At 49.7% G+C, this 20,862-nt stretch overlaps 1 protein-coding gene and 1 pseudogene across 4 annotated transcripts in view; one reads left to right on the forward strand and one right to left on the reverse strand.

Annotated features, from left to right (window-relative positions):
* The window catches only part of ZNF674 (zinc finger protein 674), a 50,885-nt gene extending 38,521 nt beyond the window's left edge, over positions 1 to 12,364 (reverse strand). For 2 of the 4 annotated variants that reach the window (XM_042974356.1, XM_042974353.1), the window contains exons 1-5: positions 12,283 to 12,364; positions 11,482 to 11,584; positions 9,684 to 9,728; positions 4,880 to 5,006; positions 4,474 to 4,569 (exon numbers count right to left, since the gene is read on the reverse strand). In XM_042974356.1, the coding sequence (XP_042830290.1) occupies positions 4,474 to 4,569; positions 4,880 to 5,006; positions 9,684 to 9,698 (238 nt within the window). In that variant the 5' untranslated portion in view covers positions 9,699 to 9,728; positions 11,482 to 11,584; positions 12,283 to 12,364. Of the gene's footprint in view, positions 1 to 3,530; positions 3,898 to 4,473; positions 4,570 to 4,879; positions 5,007 to 9,683; positions 9,729 to 10,824; positions 11,227 to 11,481; positions 11,585 to 12,282 lie in introns of those variants that run through there. The other 2 variants (XM_042974355.1, XM_042974354.1) reach the window with 2 other exon arrangements.
* LOC102952352 lies at positions 6,823 to 7,369 on the forward strand (annotated as a pseudogene).
* Positions 12,365 to 20,862: the final 8,498 nt, after the last annotated feature.

A 20,862-nucleotide genomic window follows, 5' to 3' on the forward strand; every position in this document is an offset into this window, starting at 1 on the left:
CATAGCTGATAAAGGACTTGCATCTAGAAAACGTAAAGAGCTCTTACCATTTAATAGCAACAAAAATGGCAAAACATTACCACAGACAGTTCGCCCAAGATGTCCGGATGGCAAGTAAACACATGAAAAGACACTAACCACTAGTTATTGGAGAAATGCAGATTCAAATCACAGTAAGGTGCTCCCTACACATCTACTAAAAAGAAAAACTAACAACACTCAGAATACCAAGTAATGACGAGGATACAAAACACCCAGAATTCTTATGTTGGGGGTGGTCAACGAAAATGGTACGGCCATGCTGAGAAGCAGCGGGGTAATATCTCGTGAAGTTAAATATACATTTACCACATGACCAAGCAATACCACTCCAGGTATTTATCCAAGAATATGAAAACGTGCCCATGCAAACACCTGGATGTGTATGCTCATACCAACTTCTTTCATAATGACCAAAAATTCCAGAAGAATCCAATGTGCATAAACTGCTTAATGAATAAGCAAATACAACATCATTCACCTTCAAAAAGGAACAAGATGCTGATACATGTCAAACACGGATGAAGCTAAGAAGCATTAAGTGAAAGAAGCAAGACCCGTAAGGCAGGCCACTATAAGATGCATTTATAGGACATTCTAGAAAGAATAAAACTAGCAGACTAGAAAGAAATGAGAAGAATCCATTTCCAAATCCCAGATTTGGGAGTGAGGAAGACCTTTAATTATATAGAGGCACAAGGATATGCTTTAGGGGAATGAAAAGGTCCAGTATTTTGGTTCCATGACTAAATCTCTGTCAAATCTACAGGACTGTACGCGTAAGAAAGGTAGCTTACGGCATATAAATTATACCTCCATAAATATCACTTAAGAACAGTCATCTCAGCATAAATATATAATGAAAATACATGAAACATATACATGGGGATTATGATAAATATCATCATATACAATCAAATACCATACGGTGCTACTTATGAATTTTTTTATTAAAATACCTACTAAGCATTATGGACAAACACTACTAAAAAATCATGAATTCTAGTTAATGATATGCCTGCAGAAGTATTCAGGGGTGAAGTGTCCAGATCTCAGAAACTCAGCAGGAAACACATCACAAAAAGCATTCAACACAAACATAGTTAATGACATGCCTGGGAAAGTATTCAGGGGTGAAATGTACTGGTCTCTGAAAGTTACCAGGAAACACATCACAAAAAGAAAGGGGGCTGATAGGGGCACCTCGGTGGCTCAATCAGTTAAGCGACCCACTTCAGCTCAGGTCATGATCTCACAGTCCGTGAGTTGGAGCCCCGCGTCAGGCTCTGTGCTGACAGCTCACAGCCTGGAGCCCGCTTCGGATTCTGCGTCTCCCTCTCTCTCTGCCCCTCCCCTGCTCACGCTCTGTCTCTCTCTGTCTCAACAATAAATAAAAACATTAAAAAGAAAGAAAGGGGGCTGATGGGAGGACAGAGGAATTAGGACACATAGAGATATGAGAAAAAGCAAACAGAGCGAAATGTTCGCTGTAGAACCTAGGTGGAATTCTATGGGTATTCAAACTATGATTCTTTCACTTGTTCAGTGTGTGCATTTTCAGGATAAGATGTCAGGAAGAAAGCTAGAAAAGAACAGCAAAATAAACCCAAAGTAAATAAAGGTAGAAGGAGAAGGAAAAAGAAAACAAAAGACAGGGAAAACGAAGAAAGGCAAAGACTTTTCTGGGAAAAGCTCAACCACCATCAATGAAGTTCAGACTTCACGCCACTACCTGGGACTGGACAACCCTGATGACCACCGTGAGGCCACTCTGCAGACTAACGGTTCCTAGAAGATTGCTATATCTCAGCACAAGCAGAGAAGTTATGGGACCTGCCAGAAATTTCCTCCAAGGCCCAGGGAATGTGCAGTCCCAGAGCAGCCTGAGGTCTGGGGGAATGAGGGAAGAGGGGCAAAATGCCCAGCAGTGAGTCCACACGCCCCGCCTTCCGTCCCAACGGATCCCAGGCTTCTGGGGGAGGCCTGGCCATGTGTCCCCGTGCCCCTAGACCCCTCTCCGGGGATGGTTAAACTGCGGATCTTAACTAGACACGGAGTCAGATCTACCTGGAGTGTCGCTCAAAACGCACAGAACCGGGCCCACCCCAGGCTTTCTGAAAACATTTCCACCGGGAGGGACCACCTCGTGGGGTACCCTGAGGGGTCCACAGGCCACTAGGTGACACACGTCTGGTTAACCATGACTGTAATAAAAACTATTTTCCATGCACAACAGTGACAACAGTGATGACATTTACTGAGAGCTTCCACGGGGCCAGGCTTACGTTCACCCACTCCTTCAATTCGGACCGTCCCGGAAGTTCTAGCATCAGCCGCCTCCACAAACAGGCAATGAGACTCTGGGGCCAGTGTGTGGAGGGAGGGACGGCCAGTGAGCAAAGAAGCCAGAATCTGAACCCCGCCTGTGAGCTCCAAAGCCTAGGTTCTTGACTACTGGGCTGTGGATGAGCCCCGAACCCCCTTCCTCTGCCCTCGTCCCAAACAAACCGTATCTGCCGAACGTGCCCCCAGCCTCACAGCTGGACAGATAAGATGTAGGCGCTCTCCCAGGGGTCTGTGCTCTCGGCAGAGGATAAGCCACCCCCACAGAGCGAGGTTTGAAGAAGTTACCTGCTGGAGTGCAAACACAGCAGCTGAGACTACCACCTCCCCTTCCGCAGGGAACCCGCACAGCAACTACCAACAGCACCCAGCTTCGTACAGAGCTGGGACCCGCAGGCCGAGGTGTAACCGAGCTCCATCCTGAGTGTTCAGAGGGGTGGGGGTGGGGGGGGAAAAATAGAAACCGCCAGAAATGCAGGTGGGGAGGTATGCCCGGGCCCAGGAGGTGCCACCAGCAGAATTACAGACACGAACCTGAGAAGAGGCAGCCCTTGGGGGTGAGAGGGGGAACGCGCCGGAGGACCCCGTGTCCCGCACTGCGCCGCACCTACAGTGCACGAGCGGACGGTTACCCTAACATAATACAGTTCCGAACCCGAGGGAGCGGGGACCCCAAGAGGGGGCCGCGCCTCTGAGTGTGGGCCTCCTCCTTCCAGGGCACCGCTGCGCGGACAACTAGACATTTTGATTCCCGGAAACGTGGCAGGTGGGAAAAAGCACGCCAACATAGCAGAAATCCTCACGGATCTCCGCAAGGCCGCGGACGTAGGGTAGACTGAGCGAGAAAGCGGAAGGCGCACCCCCAAACGGCCGTGGGAGGAGGGAGGGGGTGCAGGCCCCGAGAGAGACGGCGCACAGCCCAGCCGGCGCGAGGCGCGGGGAAGGCTTCAGGGGAAACAAGGGCGCGGCCAGGCCCGCGGCTGGCGCAGCCGGGGCTCTGCCATCAGTGTCTGAACAGCCGCTGCAGAGCGGATTCACATCTGTGACCCTGAGGTGGACCCCAGCGCGTGACCTTCTGCTTAGGGCCCCGGCTGCTGGTCCACGGAGCACGCGGGGCAGTCCCGGAATCCACACGCACGCCCTGAAGATGGGCCCACGGACCGGCCGCCGTGCGTGGGCAACAAACGGAGGAAGATCTGCATCTGAAGAGTGTGGGGGTCCCACAAGGGGCCCAGAGCAAAACCAACCAAACCAGCCCCCCACCGGACAAGGGCAAGGGCAGCTGTGCCCAGACCTGAGGCGGCGCTCACTGGAGCGAGCCGCCTGGGGAAATGTCCTCTCAGGTTGACCTGTTTTCAGTGAATACAGAGATGACACAGAAGACAGGGGAGTGGGAGGGAAGCATTGATGCGAGCAGGATCCTGACAACAGGCAGGGTCGAGTCAGGTCTGGAAGGGACTGAGGAGCTGAGACGAGAGGACACGGTCGTGGGAAGGTTGACACCATCTGCACAACCTGAGCACAGACAAGACCATGGTGGCTGCCCGGCCTGGCCTAGCTGAAGGTCACTAGCAAAGCTTTTGGTCCACACCAGCTGCAAGGAACCAGGCGGATTGTTTTCCTGGCAGCTGCAAGGAACCAGGCGGATTGTTTTCCTGGGGCTGAAGAAGACTACAGGTGTCAATGGAAGGGCCCGCAGGGTGTAAATAAAGAGGAACCCTCACGCCTGCACCCACGTCTTGAGGAAAATGCAAACGCCCAAGAGAGAGGAAATGCCCTGTGAGCTTCCAGAAAGCAGGGGGAGCACACAGGGGGAAGGCTCGGTACTTCCCCTGCCACCGAGGATACTGGGAGCTAGAGAGGGGACCTGAACAAATGGGGTGCACTGCCTGAACCCCAGCAAGAACAAGGAGGCTGCGGGAGGGCGGTCGGTGGGGGCACCGCGTGGATGTGACAGCAGCTCGCTTCATTGAACCCAAGTTGTGTCCCCGAGTCTAGGGGCGTGGAGAAGAGCTCCCAGGCGGGCCCCCCACGTCAGGCTCTCACTGACCTACCAGGTCCCCTGGCCTGACTGGCCCGGCACCTGCTCACCCAGAGGGTTCCGCGTCGGGGTCTCTCCCTCTGCTGTCCTGGCCTCTCCTCCTTGTCCCAATCTGATGACCACATCGGGTTTGGGAACTAGCTGTCCTGAGGAGGGGAAATGACACAGACTTTGTTATTAACGCCACATGGGTTCCAGAACCGACACCAAACCCTGCCGACCAAAGGTGGTCCGGCCTGGGTGCCCGCCCAGGAGGACAGCTATGCCCCTCAGTGCACCACACCACAGAGCAGGCGACGGCACAGTGTCCCGTGTGGGGTGCAAACAGGGTTATGACTTCCCAACAGTGAGCCTTAGGCCCGAACTCGTCCGGGGCTCCAGACGCCCCTGAGCAGGTACCAGCTAGGTGACACGTGTATGTGTGTGTTCCGGTCACACTGTGGCACGGTCCCTCACCCACGGAGACCAGGTGGCTGTAGTTCTCCAGCATGACGTCCCTGTACAGGTTCTTCTGAGCCGAGTCCAGACATCGCCACTCCTCCAGGGTGAAGTCCACAAACACGTCCCGGAAGGTCAAGGACTCCTGCAATGGCACATTCCTCATTAGCCCAGAGGGCTCAGCTGGGGGACAGACGGGACAGTGTGTCCCATCTTAGGTCTTTCTCTCGTGGTAGAGGTTCAGTATCGCCACCATCCCGGGACAGCCCTGACCGATGAGGACAGTAATGCACACAGAGTGTAAAGTCACTTGTGCAGGGTCACACAGCTAGGACACGGGGATGAAAAGACATGCCTTCTGCTTTCCAAACCCACGTGTTAGGGGTTTTTGTAATTAGAAAGAGAGAGAAAGTGTACATGGAAGCAAGCGGGTCAGGAGCAGGGGGGAGAGAGAAAGAGAATCCCAAGCGGACTCTACGCCCAGTGTGGCGCCGACACTCGGCTCGATCTCATGACCCTGAGATCGTGACCACAGCTGAAACCTAGAGAGCGACACTCAACCGAGCCACCCCAGCGCCCCAGCCACATCCATGTTTTTATCTTATTCTTTTTTTAACATTTTTATTTAGTTTTGAAAACAGAGAGCACGAGTGGTGGAGGGGCAGAGAGGGAGGGAGACACAGAATCTGAAGCAGGTTCCAGGCTCTGAGCTGTCAGCACAGAGCCCGACACGGGGCTCGAACTCATGAGCCGTGAGGGCACGACCTGAGCCAAAGTCAGATGCTTAACGGACTGAGCCACCCACGTGCCCCGACATCCACATTTTTCTTTTTTTTTTTTCCCCGACATCCACATTTTTCAACATGACACTGCATTGCTCGTCTACACAAATGTTCTTTGCTGCTCCCTACGCTATTTGAGACAGTCCAGTATACAGTGTTTATGTAACTAAAGTTACTTTAACCTTTATAAAGAAACAGATGAGCCATTAAAACATCTTACCCTGGAAATGCAATATTCCAACTTGTTTACCAAATAGGGACGAGCAGGTAAGTCCCAAGGATGTAAAGATTAATAAAGACAAAAACACACTTTCTGAACAGAAGGAGCTGAGCCTGCCAGAGGGAGAACGACACTTACACACTCATGTATGAAGGGGAGGGCGGGCAGCAGGGTGGGCTCCTGTCCTCTGAGGGCAACGGTGGGGGGAGCAGAGGGAACAGAGAACAGAAATTAGTCAGGTCTGCGTGGGGCTGGCGGAGAAGGCTTCGCAGGGGACGCTGAGCTAGAACAGTTCCAAACACAGCTACTCAGGACTATGAAGCAACAGGAAACATATTCTGGTCTCTCCTCTAGGTGCCCAGTGTGGAGTTCCTAAAACCCTTGTAAATCCGCAAGTGAGAAGAACAGAGGGAGCATCTCTCGTTCCTGTTTTTTTTTAATTGATGAGTTTTGTTTTATGCCAATTATACGTTGAGAAAATCCCAGCGGCACAGGGGTTGGGAGCTTCCTGGTGGGTGAACATCCACATTCCAGAAGAACGATGCTTGCCAGATCCACAGATCCATATTCGGTGACTCGCGAGCCTCATTTATCTTCTGTAGTATCGTTATCACATTTTTTTAAATTTTTAAATGTTTTTTTTTAATGTTTATTTTGGAGAGAGAGAGAGAGACAGAGACAGAGACAGAGCACAAGCGGGGAAGGGCAGACAGGGAGGAGACACCAAATCCGAAGCAGGCCCCAGGCTCTGAGCTGTGCGCACAGAGCCCGATGCGGGGCTCGAACCCATGAACTGTGAGATCATGACCTGAGTGGAAGTCGGACACTCAACCGACTGAGCCACCCAGGCGCCCCAGTATCGTTATCACATTTAAGGTTAAGTGGCTTCGGTCCCCTTTTTTGTGGAATCTGAGTGAGCCCTGGCAGAATTCGCTTCCCCTCTCTAGAACCGGATCACCATGGCAACTGGACTGAAATTGATGAGAGCAATTGGAGTTGTTGAATTTGGTGGACCGGAAGTGCTGAAACTCCAGTCGGGATGTGGCAGTACCAACTCCAAAAGACCATCAGGTTGTAATCAAGGTCCATGCATGTGGTGTAAACCCAGTGGAAACATAGATTCGTTCTGCTACTCACAGGATAAAACCACTCTTACCCTATACTCCTGGTTCAGACGTGGCTGGGGTAACAGAAGCTGTTGGACGTAACGTATCTACTTTCAAGAAAGGTGACGGAGTTTTCACTCCCAGCACCATCTCTGGGGGCTATGCTGAGTATGCTCTTGCAGCAGACCACACTGTGTACCCACCGCCAGAAAAACTGGACTTTAAACAAGGAGCTGCCATCGGTATCCCATATTTTACTGCTTATCGAGCTCTGCTCCACAGCGCCCGTGTGAAAGCTGGAGGAAGTCTTCGGGTTCACGGGGCTAGTGGAGGAGTTGGATTGGCCGTATGCCAGACTGCCAGAGCTTCTGGTTTAAAGGTTCTGGGCACAGCCGGCTGAAACCTGTAATAGGTTCTCAGTATTCATCAGAGAAGGTGGCCCAGGCTCATGAAAATATCATCCACGGCAGTGGGGCTACTGGGAAGATGATTCTTCTCTTACAATGATTCAGTCTTTCATGTATTTCCTGTGCGATTAGAAGTTTCCTGCCCCAGTTTTACTTATACTACTTTTGCTCCAAGTAGCATTCATTTGATTTAGTGAGTTTCTTATATTGAAAAACAAGATTTATCTTTAGAGATCTGGGCATTGGAGTACAATTTACTTTATAGTTCACAATATGTTTCATGCCTCCCGCCGACCTCTAATCAAGGAGTCATCATAGTAGGAAACAGAATGTTAGTAGCCATTTGGCATTGGGTACATTACAGAAATTCCTGGTACTTGATCATTAATTCCCTACCTTGGACTAAAGCAAGCTAATTCAAAATAAGACTGCGTGATTTCCGAGCCTACCTGTCCTTGTAAAGGATCTTCAGTTATCTGTTTAGCCCAGAACTATATTGGACTCTGAAGATTTTCTAGACTAAACAAGACCCCTTTTCCAAACTAATCTCATCGGCAAGGTAAACAATGTCCACAGAACTTTGTTTTTTAAAAAATAGTTTCCCGGGCGCCTGGGTGGCTCAGTCGGTTGGGCGTCCGACTTCAGCTCAGGTCACGATCTCGCAGTCCGTGAGTTCGAGCCCCACGTCAGGCTCTGGGCTGATGGCTCAGAGCCTGGAGCCTGCTTCTGATTCTGTGTCTCCCTCTCTCTCTGCCCCTCCCCCGTTCATGCTCTGTCTCTCTCTGTATCAAAAATAAATAAACGTTAAAAAAATTAAAAAAAATAAAATAAAATAAAATAAATAAAATAAAAAATAGTTTCCCAGTATTTCCCCAAATATTAGAACATTCACTATGTTAATGGTTGATTACTAATTATCCATATATTCTGTGAAGATAGCAGCCTTATCTTTGTTAGTGTGACAGTAGGTCCGTAGTCTCTCCAGATAGATATTTCTTGATGATTTGATTTTCAAAGTAGATTTAGAATTATCTGTCTGATGGGAGTCATATATTTTTCTTTAAATGACTAAACAAATTTGACATATTAAGAGTGGGCGGCTTTTGTTTCCATAGCATGGTAACTTGCAGTAAATTCTGTAGGAAAATAAAAACTGTTGATCTATTTCATCTTTATGTATATATATATATGTACTTAATACACATATATACTTTATATATAATACTTGCCTTACATCATATCTCTTTTACATAGTTCCTAAGGATTAATTCTTAACAGTGTTCTGTGTTGGAAGTCTTTATCTAAACTAAATAAATGCCATCACTGTTAGGGGCAAGGGGAAAAAAAAAGGTTAAGTGGCTTCAAAACATGAATTGGATCCCTTTTCTTCTTGCAACAGCCTGGAAAAGCTGAACACAGAAATGATGTGGTCTTTAACATTTCGTGAAAGTAGTAACTAGTCCAGGATCTGGGACTGCCAGTTTAACGTGTGAGTACCTTTGACCCACAAACCCAACTTCCGGGTGAATTCCCCATCAACGCCTGCGCTAATGAGCACACACATACAGAGTCAGCCGAGAGGCACGGTATAGAGCAGGAAAAGAGGGGTAAAAACCCGAATATCCACAGAGAAACAGTTCAAACGATGCATCCGTCCCCCTGCCCAGGAGGTGAAATCATCTGTACGAGTGGATGAGGACCACCACCTGGGATACAAGCAGGTGGGGAGAGCAAGACGGGAGTGGGGCAGGGTGGTGTTCGTGCAACCTCACGCCCAACACCGCACGTGTTCCTGCTTTCAGTGGACGAAACGCACGTAGACGCATCTACCCCTCGCCATCACCCAACTGTTACCAGCGGGCATCTCTGAGGAGAAACGGGACACCAGGGGGAGAAATAGGGATGTTTCAGCTACCCTCTAATGCACGGTAAAACGCCAAGCATGGATTTCCTTTCGACGTTTTGAACATAACAAAAAAGCCAACAGTGAAGTGGCCATGGAACCGGGGGAAAAGGAGACTCTGTGCTTCAACAATTATCTCTGAGAAGGAAAAGAAAAAAGCAGGGGGGGGCGGTGCATGCCCCAGAGAAAGAAGGAGATGAGAGCACTCCTTTCTTGCTCTCTCATTTTTTAATTTTTTTTGTTGTGGTGAGGGGAAGGATCGGAGAACCCCAAGGTGGATGACAGCATGGACAGAAAAAAGCCGAGGCGGAGGGGAGTAACGCAATTGTCAAGGGTACAATACGGGTGCCCCAAAGCTGCCTCAAGGTCACTGGACACAAAGTAGGGGGAAATTAGGAACTCACCTGGAACATGGCCATCCTGTTCTGCTCGAGACAAAGGGCAGAGATCTAGGAAGACAGAATTGGGGCATCCAGATCAGTGCATTCAGCCAGGAGAGCATCCCCACCAGCCTGATAATAATCACCCTTGCACCCTGGGGAGGATGGTGTGCAACCATGCCCAGGAGCCCCAGGCCGTTCCCTTGGGCTTTGGATAAGCTCGTGTGGGCTTTGCAGGTGACCTGTGTTTGTGGGCCTCCAAAATACATTGGAATATTATTTCATTTCTTAACCTATTTAAGAGCAGTTTACAAAAAAGGAAGTGCAACGCAATCTCACTCCTTCGGCAATAAGTACGTCCTGAGGAACAGCGGTGATTAAAATGTTGATACTGGTTTTCGCTGATGATTGCAGTCCTCTTGTTTTGTTTACTTGCATTTAAAAAAAATTTTTTTTAGTATTTCTTTTTTGGAGTGAGAGACAGAGCACGAGCAGGGGAGGAGTAGAGAGAGAGGGAGACACAGAATCCGAGCTGTCAGCAGGGAGCCCGACGCGGGGCTCGAACCTACACACCGTGAGATCATGACCTGAGCCAAAGCCGGACGCTTAACCAACTGAGCCACCCTCACATCCCTTGTTAACTTGCATTTTTGACTGTGAATATTATTACTAATAAAATGGAAATGAACAGTGATTACGCTGAGCCCCGAAAGTGACAGACCCTTAGCAGAGTCTGGAGGACAGGGATACCTGGCTGCGGTTTGCAGGAAGGAGACAAACTAGGGCTGAAGAAGGGGCAGAGGGGCAGCCGGGGGCAGGGAGGCAGGTGAGGAGCCCAGCACCGATCGTTCCACAAGGAGCTGGAAACAACTGCCCCTGCCGCCCTGTGCACCCTGCCCTCCACTGGCCGCCCCCACCCAGTTCTGGCCTGTCACTTTCTCCTTTCCCATGATGCCTATTCAACTGCCTGCTCTTCCCGCCTTGGCGGTTTTCTAAAGAAAGTGTCAGCAAGGAGCTTTTGCACAGAGTAGCTGCTGTCACTGCAGCAACCCCTGCGGCGGCCTCGGGACAAGAGAGCTCGGCCCCGTGCTGGTGAACAACTCGGGCTCTCAGGCCCAGGGACAGTGGCACCAAAATGAGGCAGCAGAAACAGCTGACAACATACCTCTGGACCGCTTGCAAATGTTCCCAAGTGAAAAACAAAACCATACGAGAGCTTTCTGTACTTGAGTCAGACTGGAGGGAGAGTCCACATTTCTGCTAGCGGCAGGTGGGAGGTTCTCACTCTGGGGCTCACTCAAATCCAGAAACATCCAATGGCAAAAGCTGTGTGCACAGAAGTGTCAGGAGAGAGTCCTGTGCAGCTGGCAGTGATCCCTGTCAGCCTGATCCGACCCTCACAGGCACCACAGCAGGCCGCCCTCCTCACGGCAGCATTACTCCACCTGTCTGTGCATTTCGTCTCTCTCCCCCAATGGGATCCAACTTCCCACAGTCACACAGTGGGCATGGTCTCTCTCAGCTGGAGGGACAAAGGCCACTCCAAGTCCAGCTCTTCTTCGACCTGCTGTCCTCTAAGCCTCCACCCTCAGCGCTGGGGTCAGTCTGTCCTGAGAGCCTCCTCCCTCGGCCCTGGGCTCTGGGTCTGTCCTGTGAACCTCCTCCCTCTGTCCTAGGCTCTGGGCTGAGGCTCCTCCTCCTAGGACTCTGATAAGAGCTCTCTTGTTCCTAACGACGCAGGACCAAAGGATCCAGAGACAAACGCATCTCCGTTGGGACCATGGCCACAGCACCGCATCTGTCCCTGAGCCAGGGAACTCACCTTCTGAGGCCTCGACTGGCTCTTCTGTAGACTAGGAAGCCCAGGGGCGGCCGAGCCGGAGCCCGCAGGAGGTGAGCAGTGGTCTCACTGATGCGCCCTGACCCTGGAAACAATGACCGCACAGGAGATGCAGTGAGCAACCTCTCTGAGGCAGTGAAAGTGAGGAAAACCCAGATGGAATACTTTATGGAAGCAGCCACAAGGCCTCGGTTCAGTGTTAAGAGTAAACGCTTAGTAGCAGCCTAACTGTCGCCAGACAAGGAGCTAAGCACTGCGTCATCCCATAAGGGTCCTAGCTGTGGACTCGAACTGATTGCCCGCTCTGTCGCTTTGATTCATTCAGTGAAAAAGTTGAGTGCCTACTGTGGGCCTGTCCGACGTGTTGCAGGTACATCAGTGAACAAAGTAATCAGAGTTCCCCGACGCGGCGGAGCTGTGTTCTAGCAGGGCAGGCACACAGCAAGCACAAAGTTGATACATTTCGGGAACGTTCGTTAGAAACGCATAGGTGCTAGAAGGATCTCCCGGGGTTTTCTAGCCGTGTGACTCTGGACAGGCTACGAGCCTTTCTGTTGTTGCTTTCTCGCGATATAATGAAGACAATCGTAGTACCTACTCACAGCCCTCGGGAGGATGGCCATGCACCCCAAGGGCGCCTCGCACGTACTAGACACTCAGCAAGCGGCCGCTGAACCTGACCCACCGACTCAATGACAGTATCACTGGCTGTCGCCCCCGGCCCGTCGCCCACACTCAGCCCAGGGCCCCGAGGTCGCAGGGGCGCGAACCTATCACCCGCACCTGCCCTCCGGCCCGTGCCTGCTCCGCCTCCCGGTACTTGGCTACCAGAACCCGACAGCCAGGTCGGATGACAACAAGCGGCGCGACCTCGCGCCGCCCTCGGGTCAGCGGAGCACTTCCGCTCCCGGCGCCCCGCAGCCCGAGGTCGGAGCGCGGCGCACGCGCACGAGCTGCTTCGGGGGCCTCCACGGCCAATGGCCAAGATGGCGCGAGTCGCGGCCAGTGATTCCGACGGGGTTCGCCTGGGGCACGATGTAGGGACCGGAGCGGGCGACCGTTTTCCGGACGACTCGCACGAGAGGCCGGGGGGCGGCGAGGGGCCGGCGGACGGTCGCAGAGGCCCCGGTCCCGCCGCCTCCGAGGCCGAGGCGCCGTCTCCCGCGCACCCTCCATCCCCGGGAGCCGCGCTCTCCGCTGCCTTCAGCTTCTCGGAATGAGAAAGGGTAGTGGGGCCTGCTGCCGTTCTCAGCGGCACATGGGCGCCGCCATCTTGGGGGCGGGGCCTGTCCCTGGGAACCGGGCCTGCCCCAGGGGTCAGAGAGCAGAGGGCGGGCTCCGTCGGGGGAGCGGCCCGGAAGAGCGCTTGGGAGCGGGCGGGGAGGGCGGGCGATGCGCGCAGTGGGAGAAACCCCGATGCCCGAGTCTCCTGAAATAAATCGTGTTACTCCCAGGGTGCGACCCGGGGCGTCCAGGGAGAGTCTGGTGTTTGCTTTTTGATAACACCGGGTAAAGTAGCCGAGCGTGTTGTTCTCTGTGCCGGCCGGTGTGCCAGCCGGTGGCAGCATGGCCTGCTGAAAAGGCCTGTAAGTGTCTTGAGGAAAGTTTTCTGGTTCCCGCCAGGGTCTGGGGAAAGAGGCCCAAGCGTGTGCTGCCCCTGGAGCTGCCTGCCACGAAGCAGAACTCTTTGGTCTGGGCACCGCAAGGTCCCAGCTCAGATCCACCCGATTGCTTCTGTGCCCGAGCCAGCGGGTGCCAGGCACTGTTGCGAGAAGCACGTGACAAAACCGTCGTGGAGCCGTCATAGGCGTATGGGATCTCCATTGGAGCATACTGCTCTGTCCCTGTCTTTCCCTTTCCCCTCCGAGGTAACTGACATTCCCGGGTGGTTTGGATGCATCAGAGCCCAAACTTCCACCGCAGAGTTCTGGGAAGTGAGTGTCCCAAGCCTTGTGTAGGAGTCCCAGGAGAGAAGCCTGTTTGCCCTCAGGGGAGTGGGCATTGCCACCAGTGTCAGTTCTTTGCGCATTTGTAAGCGATGGCCAGTCCTCGAGAGACCATCGTATTTGTTTCTAGAGGAGAGGCGACCTGCTAACCTTTTCAGACATCGGTATCAGGAGACCAGAAAATTAATATGATAGTGTCCCAAGGACAGTAGAGAAACCCCCAACTGCAGAAGGACCTCGTCTTTGGCCTTAGTCAGACTGTCCCCATACCCTCATAACACAGGAGCAAGTTGATGGGCATGTGGTTGGTTATTGCTCACGCAGTGCCAGTTTTTCCTAGCAGTGAGTCAGGCGACTAGCAAGTAAGAAACACGCCAAGCTGGGGCGGCTGGGTGGCTCAGTCGGTTTCGTGTCTGACTTCGTCTCAGGTCGTGATCTCACGGTTCCTGAGTTCCAGCCCGGCATAGGGCTCCATGCTGGCAGCTCAGAGCCTGGAGCCTGCTTCAGATTCTGTGTCTCCCTCTCTCTCTGCCCCTCCCCTGCTCACGCTCTGTCTCTTTCTCTCTCTCAAAAAGAAGTAAACATTCAATAAAATTAAATTAAAAAAAGAAAGAAACGCCAAGGTGCCCCTCCAGCCCATACTATGCCCCATACTCAGCTCAGGCTTTCAGGTTCTTCCTGAGGATTACCTGGGCAAACAGCGATTGATGGTTCAATCAATCAAATCAGTTGATTGTATCTCTTAGAGCCCGGGACTTGACCCATGTCAGTCACCTGGCAAATGGTGGGTTTTTTGGTTCTCTCCCACAGACTGGAGAACATGCTGTTGCCCTTGCTGCACTTTCCTGCACCGTGGGCTCCCGTTTTGGTACCTTTTCCACAACTGGGCCTCTTGGTAAGGAACCATCTTCCCACCCTGCCTAGAATCACCACTCATCTCCAACTGAAAACATTTTTTTTAATGGCTGTCAATTAAGTTCAGATTCATTGTGAAGGGGTAACTCAGTGGAGCTTGGTTACTCGAGCTTTTGAAAGAAAAGCCTGTCTCCGGAGGATTGGCCCTTTTCTAGCTCCTGGGAGGCCGCCGCTAAGCCCCTGTCATATTCTGCCCGATCAGAGTGTTTTTGGATTCCAGGCATCGCCGTCCTAGTTGGGCCAGATCGTTTATACAGAGATTGTGACTTGCGGTGAACATCTGTGTTTGTATGTGTGAGGCCCTGGGCCACGCTGTGTTCGTTTGACGTCTGGGGGCTGTCGACTGAGTAGCTGAAGTCAGTCACGTGGTCATGCCTGCATGACCTCCAGTAGAGTCCCTGCACCCCAAGGCTTGGCTGAGCTCCCCTGGCCGGCAGCACTTAGCAGGTTTTGTGACGCACCATTCCTGGGAGAATTAAGCATTGACCCGCGTGACTCCTTTGGGAGAAAACAACTGATCTGTCACCACGGGTTTCTACTGGACGTCCCCCGTGTGCCTTTTTCCCCTTGCTGGTTGTCCTGTGCGCGCTGTCACCGTAATAGGTCATCACCGCGTATAAAGCAGCTCAGAAGGACTCGCAGGACTCTGAAAAGTAGAACAGCTTTCCTGAGTCCCAGGGAATCTTTGAGCCTGACGAGGGTCCCGGAGACCCGCCTCACGCTGTTGCTACAGGTGCTCAGATCGGTACACGCTCTACCGTGTGATTCAAGCATCCCAGTAGGTGGACCTACTGAACCCAGTTGGACTGTGCCCTTGGCAATCCCCAGGTTGCAGACCTGATCCGGAACATCCTGAGGGCACTCGGAGGAGCGAGCGCGTGCCCCGGGGCAGGAGCTGAGTGGGCTTGCTTTCTTGCCACGTTCTGCTGAGGGTCCCTGGCACCTGCCAGAACACCTTCCTGGAGTACTTCCCCGCAATGGCCAAGGTGACAGGCCCATGGCACAATGCCTTGATGGGATTCTGCTCTTTGAACTGCATGAGTTGCCCTAAAGAATGGAAGGCCAGTTGCAGACGTTGGTCTCGGGGCTTGACTGCATGGCCCTTTCTGCAGCTGGCCCTGCGGATTTCCGCAGGCAGGAGGGCACCAAGAGTGAGTGGCTGCTATAGTCAGAAATGAAGGTCTTTTCTCTTGTGGCAGTTCCTGCAGTCATTTGCGCTTTAAAGTCCCTTTCTATGGTGAAGTCACCATCTCCTCTGAACGTAACAGATGTTTTTGCCAAATATCTTTTCAATAGGTAACTTTTGCTGTAACACTGGTTCGTGTAGTAAAATTACTGCCTACAATCAAATATATTTTTACACTTCCGTCAGCTCTCTCTGTCTGAATTTCCTACTGGTTAATAATGTTGAAGCACAAAACCAAATTCTTTTTTAAAAAATTTTACTTATTTAGAGAGGGCGAGCAAGGGAGGGGCAGAGAGAGAGAGAGGGAGAGAAAGAACCCCAAGCGGGCTCTGTGCTGCTAGCACAGAGCCTGATGCGGGGCTTGAACCCACCAACCATGAGATGGTGACCGGAACCAAAACCAAGAGTGGGACACTCAATCTACTGAGCCACCCAGCTGCCCCCAAAACAAAATTATTCATGTCTATCTGCAGTGTGAATTTCACATGCTAAGCCAGAGATGACCCATGGGTGACAATGATTGAAATTTCATTTTGTTGTCTGTAATTATGATGAACAAAGTATGAGCTGTGGGTGAAATAACATACCCTAGATTCATACCCTCTCTGTTTTATATGAATTATCTGATGCTCGAGTAGGAGAGGAACACATTCCTCCCAATCTACATTCATTACATTCATAGGGGTTTCTCCAACGTGAATTCTCTCATGGTTGGCAACTGTTCGGCCACGTTTATATTTGGGATTTCCCAAATTTGGCACATTTGTAGGATTCTCCCCAGCAAGAATGGTCTCCTATTGGCATGGGTGAAGTCATGTCTAAAGGTCTTTTCTCATTCACCTCATGTATAGTTTCTGAGATGTGAGGATTGGCTAACTTAACACATTTGCAGGATTTCCCTCCAATGTGAATTCTCTAACATTAAGTAAGGTGTGAGTATTGGCAAAAAGCTTCCCATGTTCCTTACTTTATTTTTTTTTAACATTTTTATTGTTTATTTTTGAAAGAGAGCACGAGTAGGGGAGGGACAGAGAGAGAGAGGGAGACACAGGATCCGAAGCAGGCTCCAGGCTCCGAGCTGTCAGCACAGAGCCCGACGCAGGGCTCGAACTCTAGAACCTGGAGATCATGGGGCGCCTGGGTGGCTCAGTCGGTTAAGTGTCCGACTTCAGCTCAGGTCACGATCTCACGGTCCGTGAGTTCGAGCCCCGCATCGGGCACTGGGCTGATGGCCCAGAGCCTGGAGCCTGCTTCCGATTCTGTGTCTCCCTCTCTCTCTGCTCCTCCCCCGTTCATGCTCTGTCTCTTTCTGTCTCAAATATAAATAAACGTTAAAAAAAAAAAAATTTAGAACCTGGAGATCATGACCTGAGCTGAAGTCGGATGCTTAACTGCCTGAGCCACCCAGGCACCCCGTATGTGCCTTACTTTAACAAGGTTTCTATCCAATAGGAATTTTCTAGTGCTGAATAAATTGTAATCCAGAACTCAATGCATTTGCAAATTGATTTACACCCTAGGTTTTCTCTGTATCGTGTGTTCCCTGATGTTGAGTGAAGTCTAAGCGTTATATGCAAGTCTTTGCCATGTCTTGAGTTAGGAGCGTTTTCATTTTTTTCTAATTTTTTAAGTTTATTCATTTTGAGAGAGAGAACGAGCGGGGGGAGGGGCAGAGAGAGAGAAGGAGGGAGAGGATCCCCAGCAAACTCCGTGCTGTCAGCACAGAGCCCAATGTGGGGCTTGAACTCACAAACTGCGAGATCATTACCTGAGCTGGAACCAAGAGGTGGATGCTTAACTGACCAAGCCACCCAGGTGCCCCAGGAGGATTTTCTTCAAAACACAATCTCTGTCCTTGAGCAGACAAGTAGAATTCTTTTCATGTCCGTTTTATTTCAGGGGTTTTTCTTCTGCATAAGCAACTTGCTTTATTGTGACTAAATGTATTTGGGAATTTTTGATCCTACGTATAATATTGTGGCTCTCTAATTCCTTTTGTGAAAATGTTCTTGTTTAACAACCACTGACTGCAAATGGAAACCTTCCCCAGGTTTGTTACATTTGCCTGTTCTTTTTTCAGTGTTTTTCTTTAGTATGGATAACTCTCTTTTACCTGAAATGCTTCCCTTTTCCCCTCTGCATCTCAAATCAACCTTTGCATTCTCAGTTGTTTTTTTTCTGCAGTGAAAATTGTATCATTGTCCATATGCATGGACATCCTGGGTAGATAGCAACTAGGGACTTGGTAGAATCTAGACTAGCTGTCATGTGCCCGTCAATGATAGTAAACTACATATGCTAGGAAGAATGTTGCCCATCAAAAAGCAAGAATACAAACATTAAAAAAAATTTTTTTAAAGGGGGGCGCACCTGGGTGGCTCAGTCAGTTAAGCATCCGACTTACGCTTGGGTCATGATCTAGCAGTTCATGAGTTCAAGCCCCACATCAGGCTCTGTGCTGACAGCTCAGAACCCAGAGCCTGCTTCCCATTCTGTGTCTCCCTCTCTCTCTGCCCCTCCCCTGCTCATGCTCTCGCTCTCTCTCTCTCTCAAAAATAAAACATTAAAAAATGTTTAAAGCAAGAATACAACTGTAAATACACCTAAAAAGATGGCACATCATCTATATAAAAGAAAATAAACTGTGTTCCTGAATGTAAACTCAATACTGTAAAAGACCCATTGTCCATAAACCTAGGCCATGAATTTCAGGCAATTTGAATCAGTATCGTAAATAGGATCGAGGGCCTATAGTACAATCCTTTTCTCTTTTAGTTTAGCTTTAGTTTTAGAGGAGCGGGGAGAGGGGCAGAAGGAAAGGGAGAGAGAGAGAATCTCAGGCTCCGCATCCAGCACACAGCCCGATGTGGGGTTCCATCTCAATGACCGCGAGATCATGATCATGTGGTCATGACCTGAGCCGAAACCAAGAGTTGGGCCCTTAGCCAACTGAGCCACCCAGGCGCTGATACAATTCTTTATTTTAATTGGCAGGAAGTAAGATATGAAAACCACTAAGAATATTCTGAGGTTAGTTGTAATAAAGGCTTACAAGATATTATACCCCATTATGAGCTACAATAAGTAAACTATGTGACATAGGATGGAATTAAAGAGATCACTGAGGGGCGCCTGGGTGGCTTAGTTAAGCATCTGACTTCAGCTCGGGTCATGATCTCACGGTCCATGAGTTCGAGCCCCAAGTCGGGCTCTGTGCTGACAGCTCGGAGCCTGGAGCTTGCTTCGGATTATCTCTCTCTCTCTCTCTCAAAAATAAATAAACATTGGGGCGCCTGGGTGGCTCAGTCGGTTAAGCATCCGACTTCAGCTCAGGTCATGATCTCACAGTCCGTGAGTTCGAGCCCCGCATCGGGCTCTGTGCTGACAGCTCAGGGCCTGGACCTGCTTCGGATTCTGTGTCTCCCTCTCTCTCTGCTCCTCCCCCATTCATGCTCTGCCTCTCTCTGTCTCAAAAATAAATAAATGTTACAAAAATAAACATTAAAAAAAATTTTTTTTAAATCACTGAAACAAAAAATCAGAATCAAGTGTATGAAACACTAAATGTATAAAGCTCAGCTAACAACAGTATGAAAAAATGAACTGAGAAGGGAATTTGACTTTATATAAAGTTTTATAAATTTACTTAATGCTAAGTTGTAATGGTTGACAAGTCCATAAAAGAGGTCCAGTGTATTTCATGCATATATGGGAAATTATATGTGATAAAAATGTTGGGTAAACAAAAACAACCTGAAGCCATAAAGTAAATCCTAGACTTCATTAAAATATCTTTAAAATCCAAAAGAAGGGGCACCTGGCTGACTCAGTAGAGCAGCTATCTGATTGTTGATCTCGGGGTTGTAAGTTCAAGCCCCACATTGGGTGTAGAGATTACTTAAAAAACACTTTTTAAGACATGGATATTTCTGATAGCCAAATAGAATTAGAATAAACATTATCAAATCCAAAAGTGAACGCGTGCCACAAAAAAAAAATCAAAAGACCAACTGTACCTTGGGGAAGATATTTGCAACATTTATGGTGAAGAGTTCATATCCCCAATAAACAATGTCCCCACAAACTGTTATATAAAAGAGAATATGCAAATGGTGACGAATATGAAGAGGTAGGTCACAGAACATGAAAAAAAAGTCATTATTTTGACATTAGTTTTGTTTTTATTTTGAACGATAAACCATGTGGTTATAGTTTCCAAGGTGGAAGAAAGGAAGTTCATATTTGAGGAGGAAGCATGATGAATCTCATGTCCACATCTGACTCTGACTTTTTTCTAAGCTCTAATTCTACATTTCCCCTTGCCTGATGCACTTAATGCATGGAAATCGAATTCACAAATCTATGAAGACCCAGACAAACTCATCATATTTTTAATCACACAGTAACATATGATCATTGCATTAAAATTACTGAGAAGAGGGGCACCTGGGTGGCTCAGTGGATTAAGTGTCCAACTTCGGCTCAGGTCACGATCTCGCGGTTCGTGAGTTCGAGCCCCGCGTCAGGCTCTGTGCTGACAGCTCGGAGCCTGGATCCTGCTTCAGATTCTGTGTCTCCCTCTCTCTCTGCCCCTCCCCCACTCAACACTCAGTCTCCCTGTGTCTCAAAAAATGAATAAGCATTAAAAAAATTTTTTTTAATTACTGAGAAGAAACTGGAATCTTCTACTTTGCTGGCAGGAATGTAAAAAGGGACAGCCACTTTGGCACACAATTTAGCAGTTCCTCAAAAAGTTAAACGTAGAGTTACCATATGACCCAGCAATTTCACTCCTAGGTGTACACCCAAGAGAATTGAAAACGTGTTCACACACACACACGCACACGCACGCGCACACACACACTTGTACACAAATGTCCATAGCTGTGTTATTCCTAGAAACCAAAAGTGGAAACACAACAAATGTCAATGAAGCGACGAATAGATAAACAAATGGTGGTATATCCATGCAATAAAATATCACTTAGCCATGAAAAGGAATGACACTGATATGATATCCAGTGTGGATGAACCTTGAAAACATTGTAAGTGGAAAAAGCCACACACAAAAAACCCACATAGTATATTATTCCATTTATAAGAAATAGCCAGCAGAGGGGCATCTGGGTGGCTCAGTCGGTTGACTGCCCCACTTCGGCTTATGTCATGGTCTCATGAGTTCAAGCCCCACATTGGGCCTACTGCTGTCAGCGCAAAGCATGCTTGGAATTGTCTGTCCCCCTCCCTCTCTGTCTCTCCCCCACTTGTGATCTCTCTCTGTCTCTCAAAAATAAAAATAAACAGAGCATAACACCA

This window comes from Panthera tigris, chromosome X, assembly GCF_018350195.1.
Source record: "Panthera tigris isolate Pti1 chromosome X, P.tigris_Pti1_mat1.1, whole genome shotgun sequence".
Taxonomy (NCBI): domain Eukaryota; kingdom Metazoa; phylum Chordata; class Mammalia; order Carnivora; family Felidae; genus Panthera; species Panthera tigris.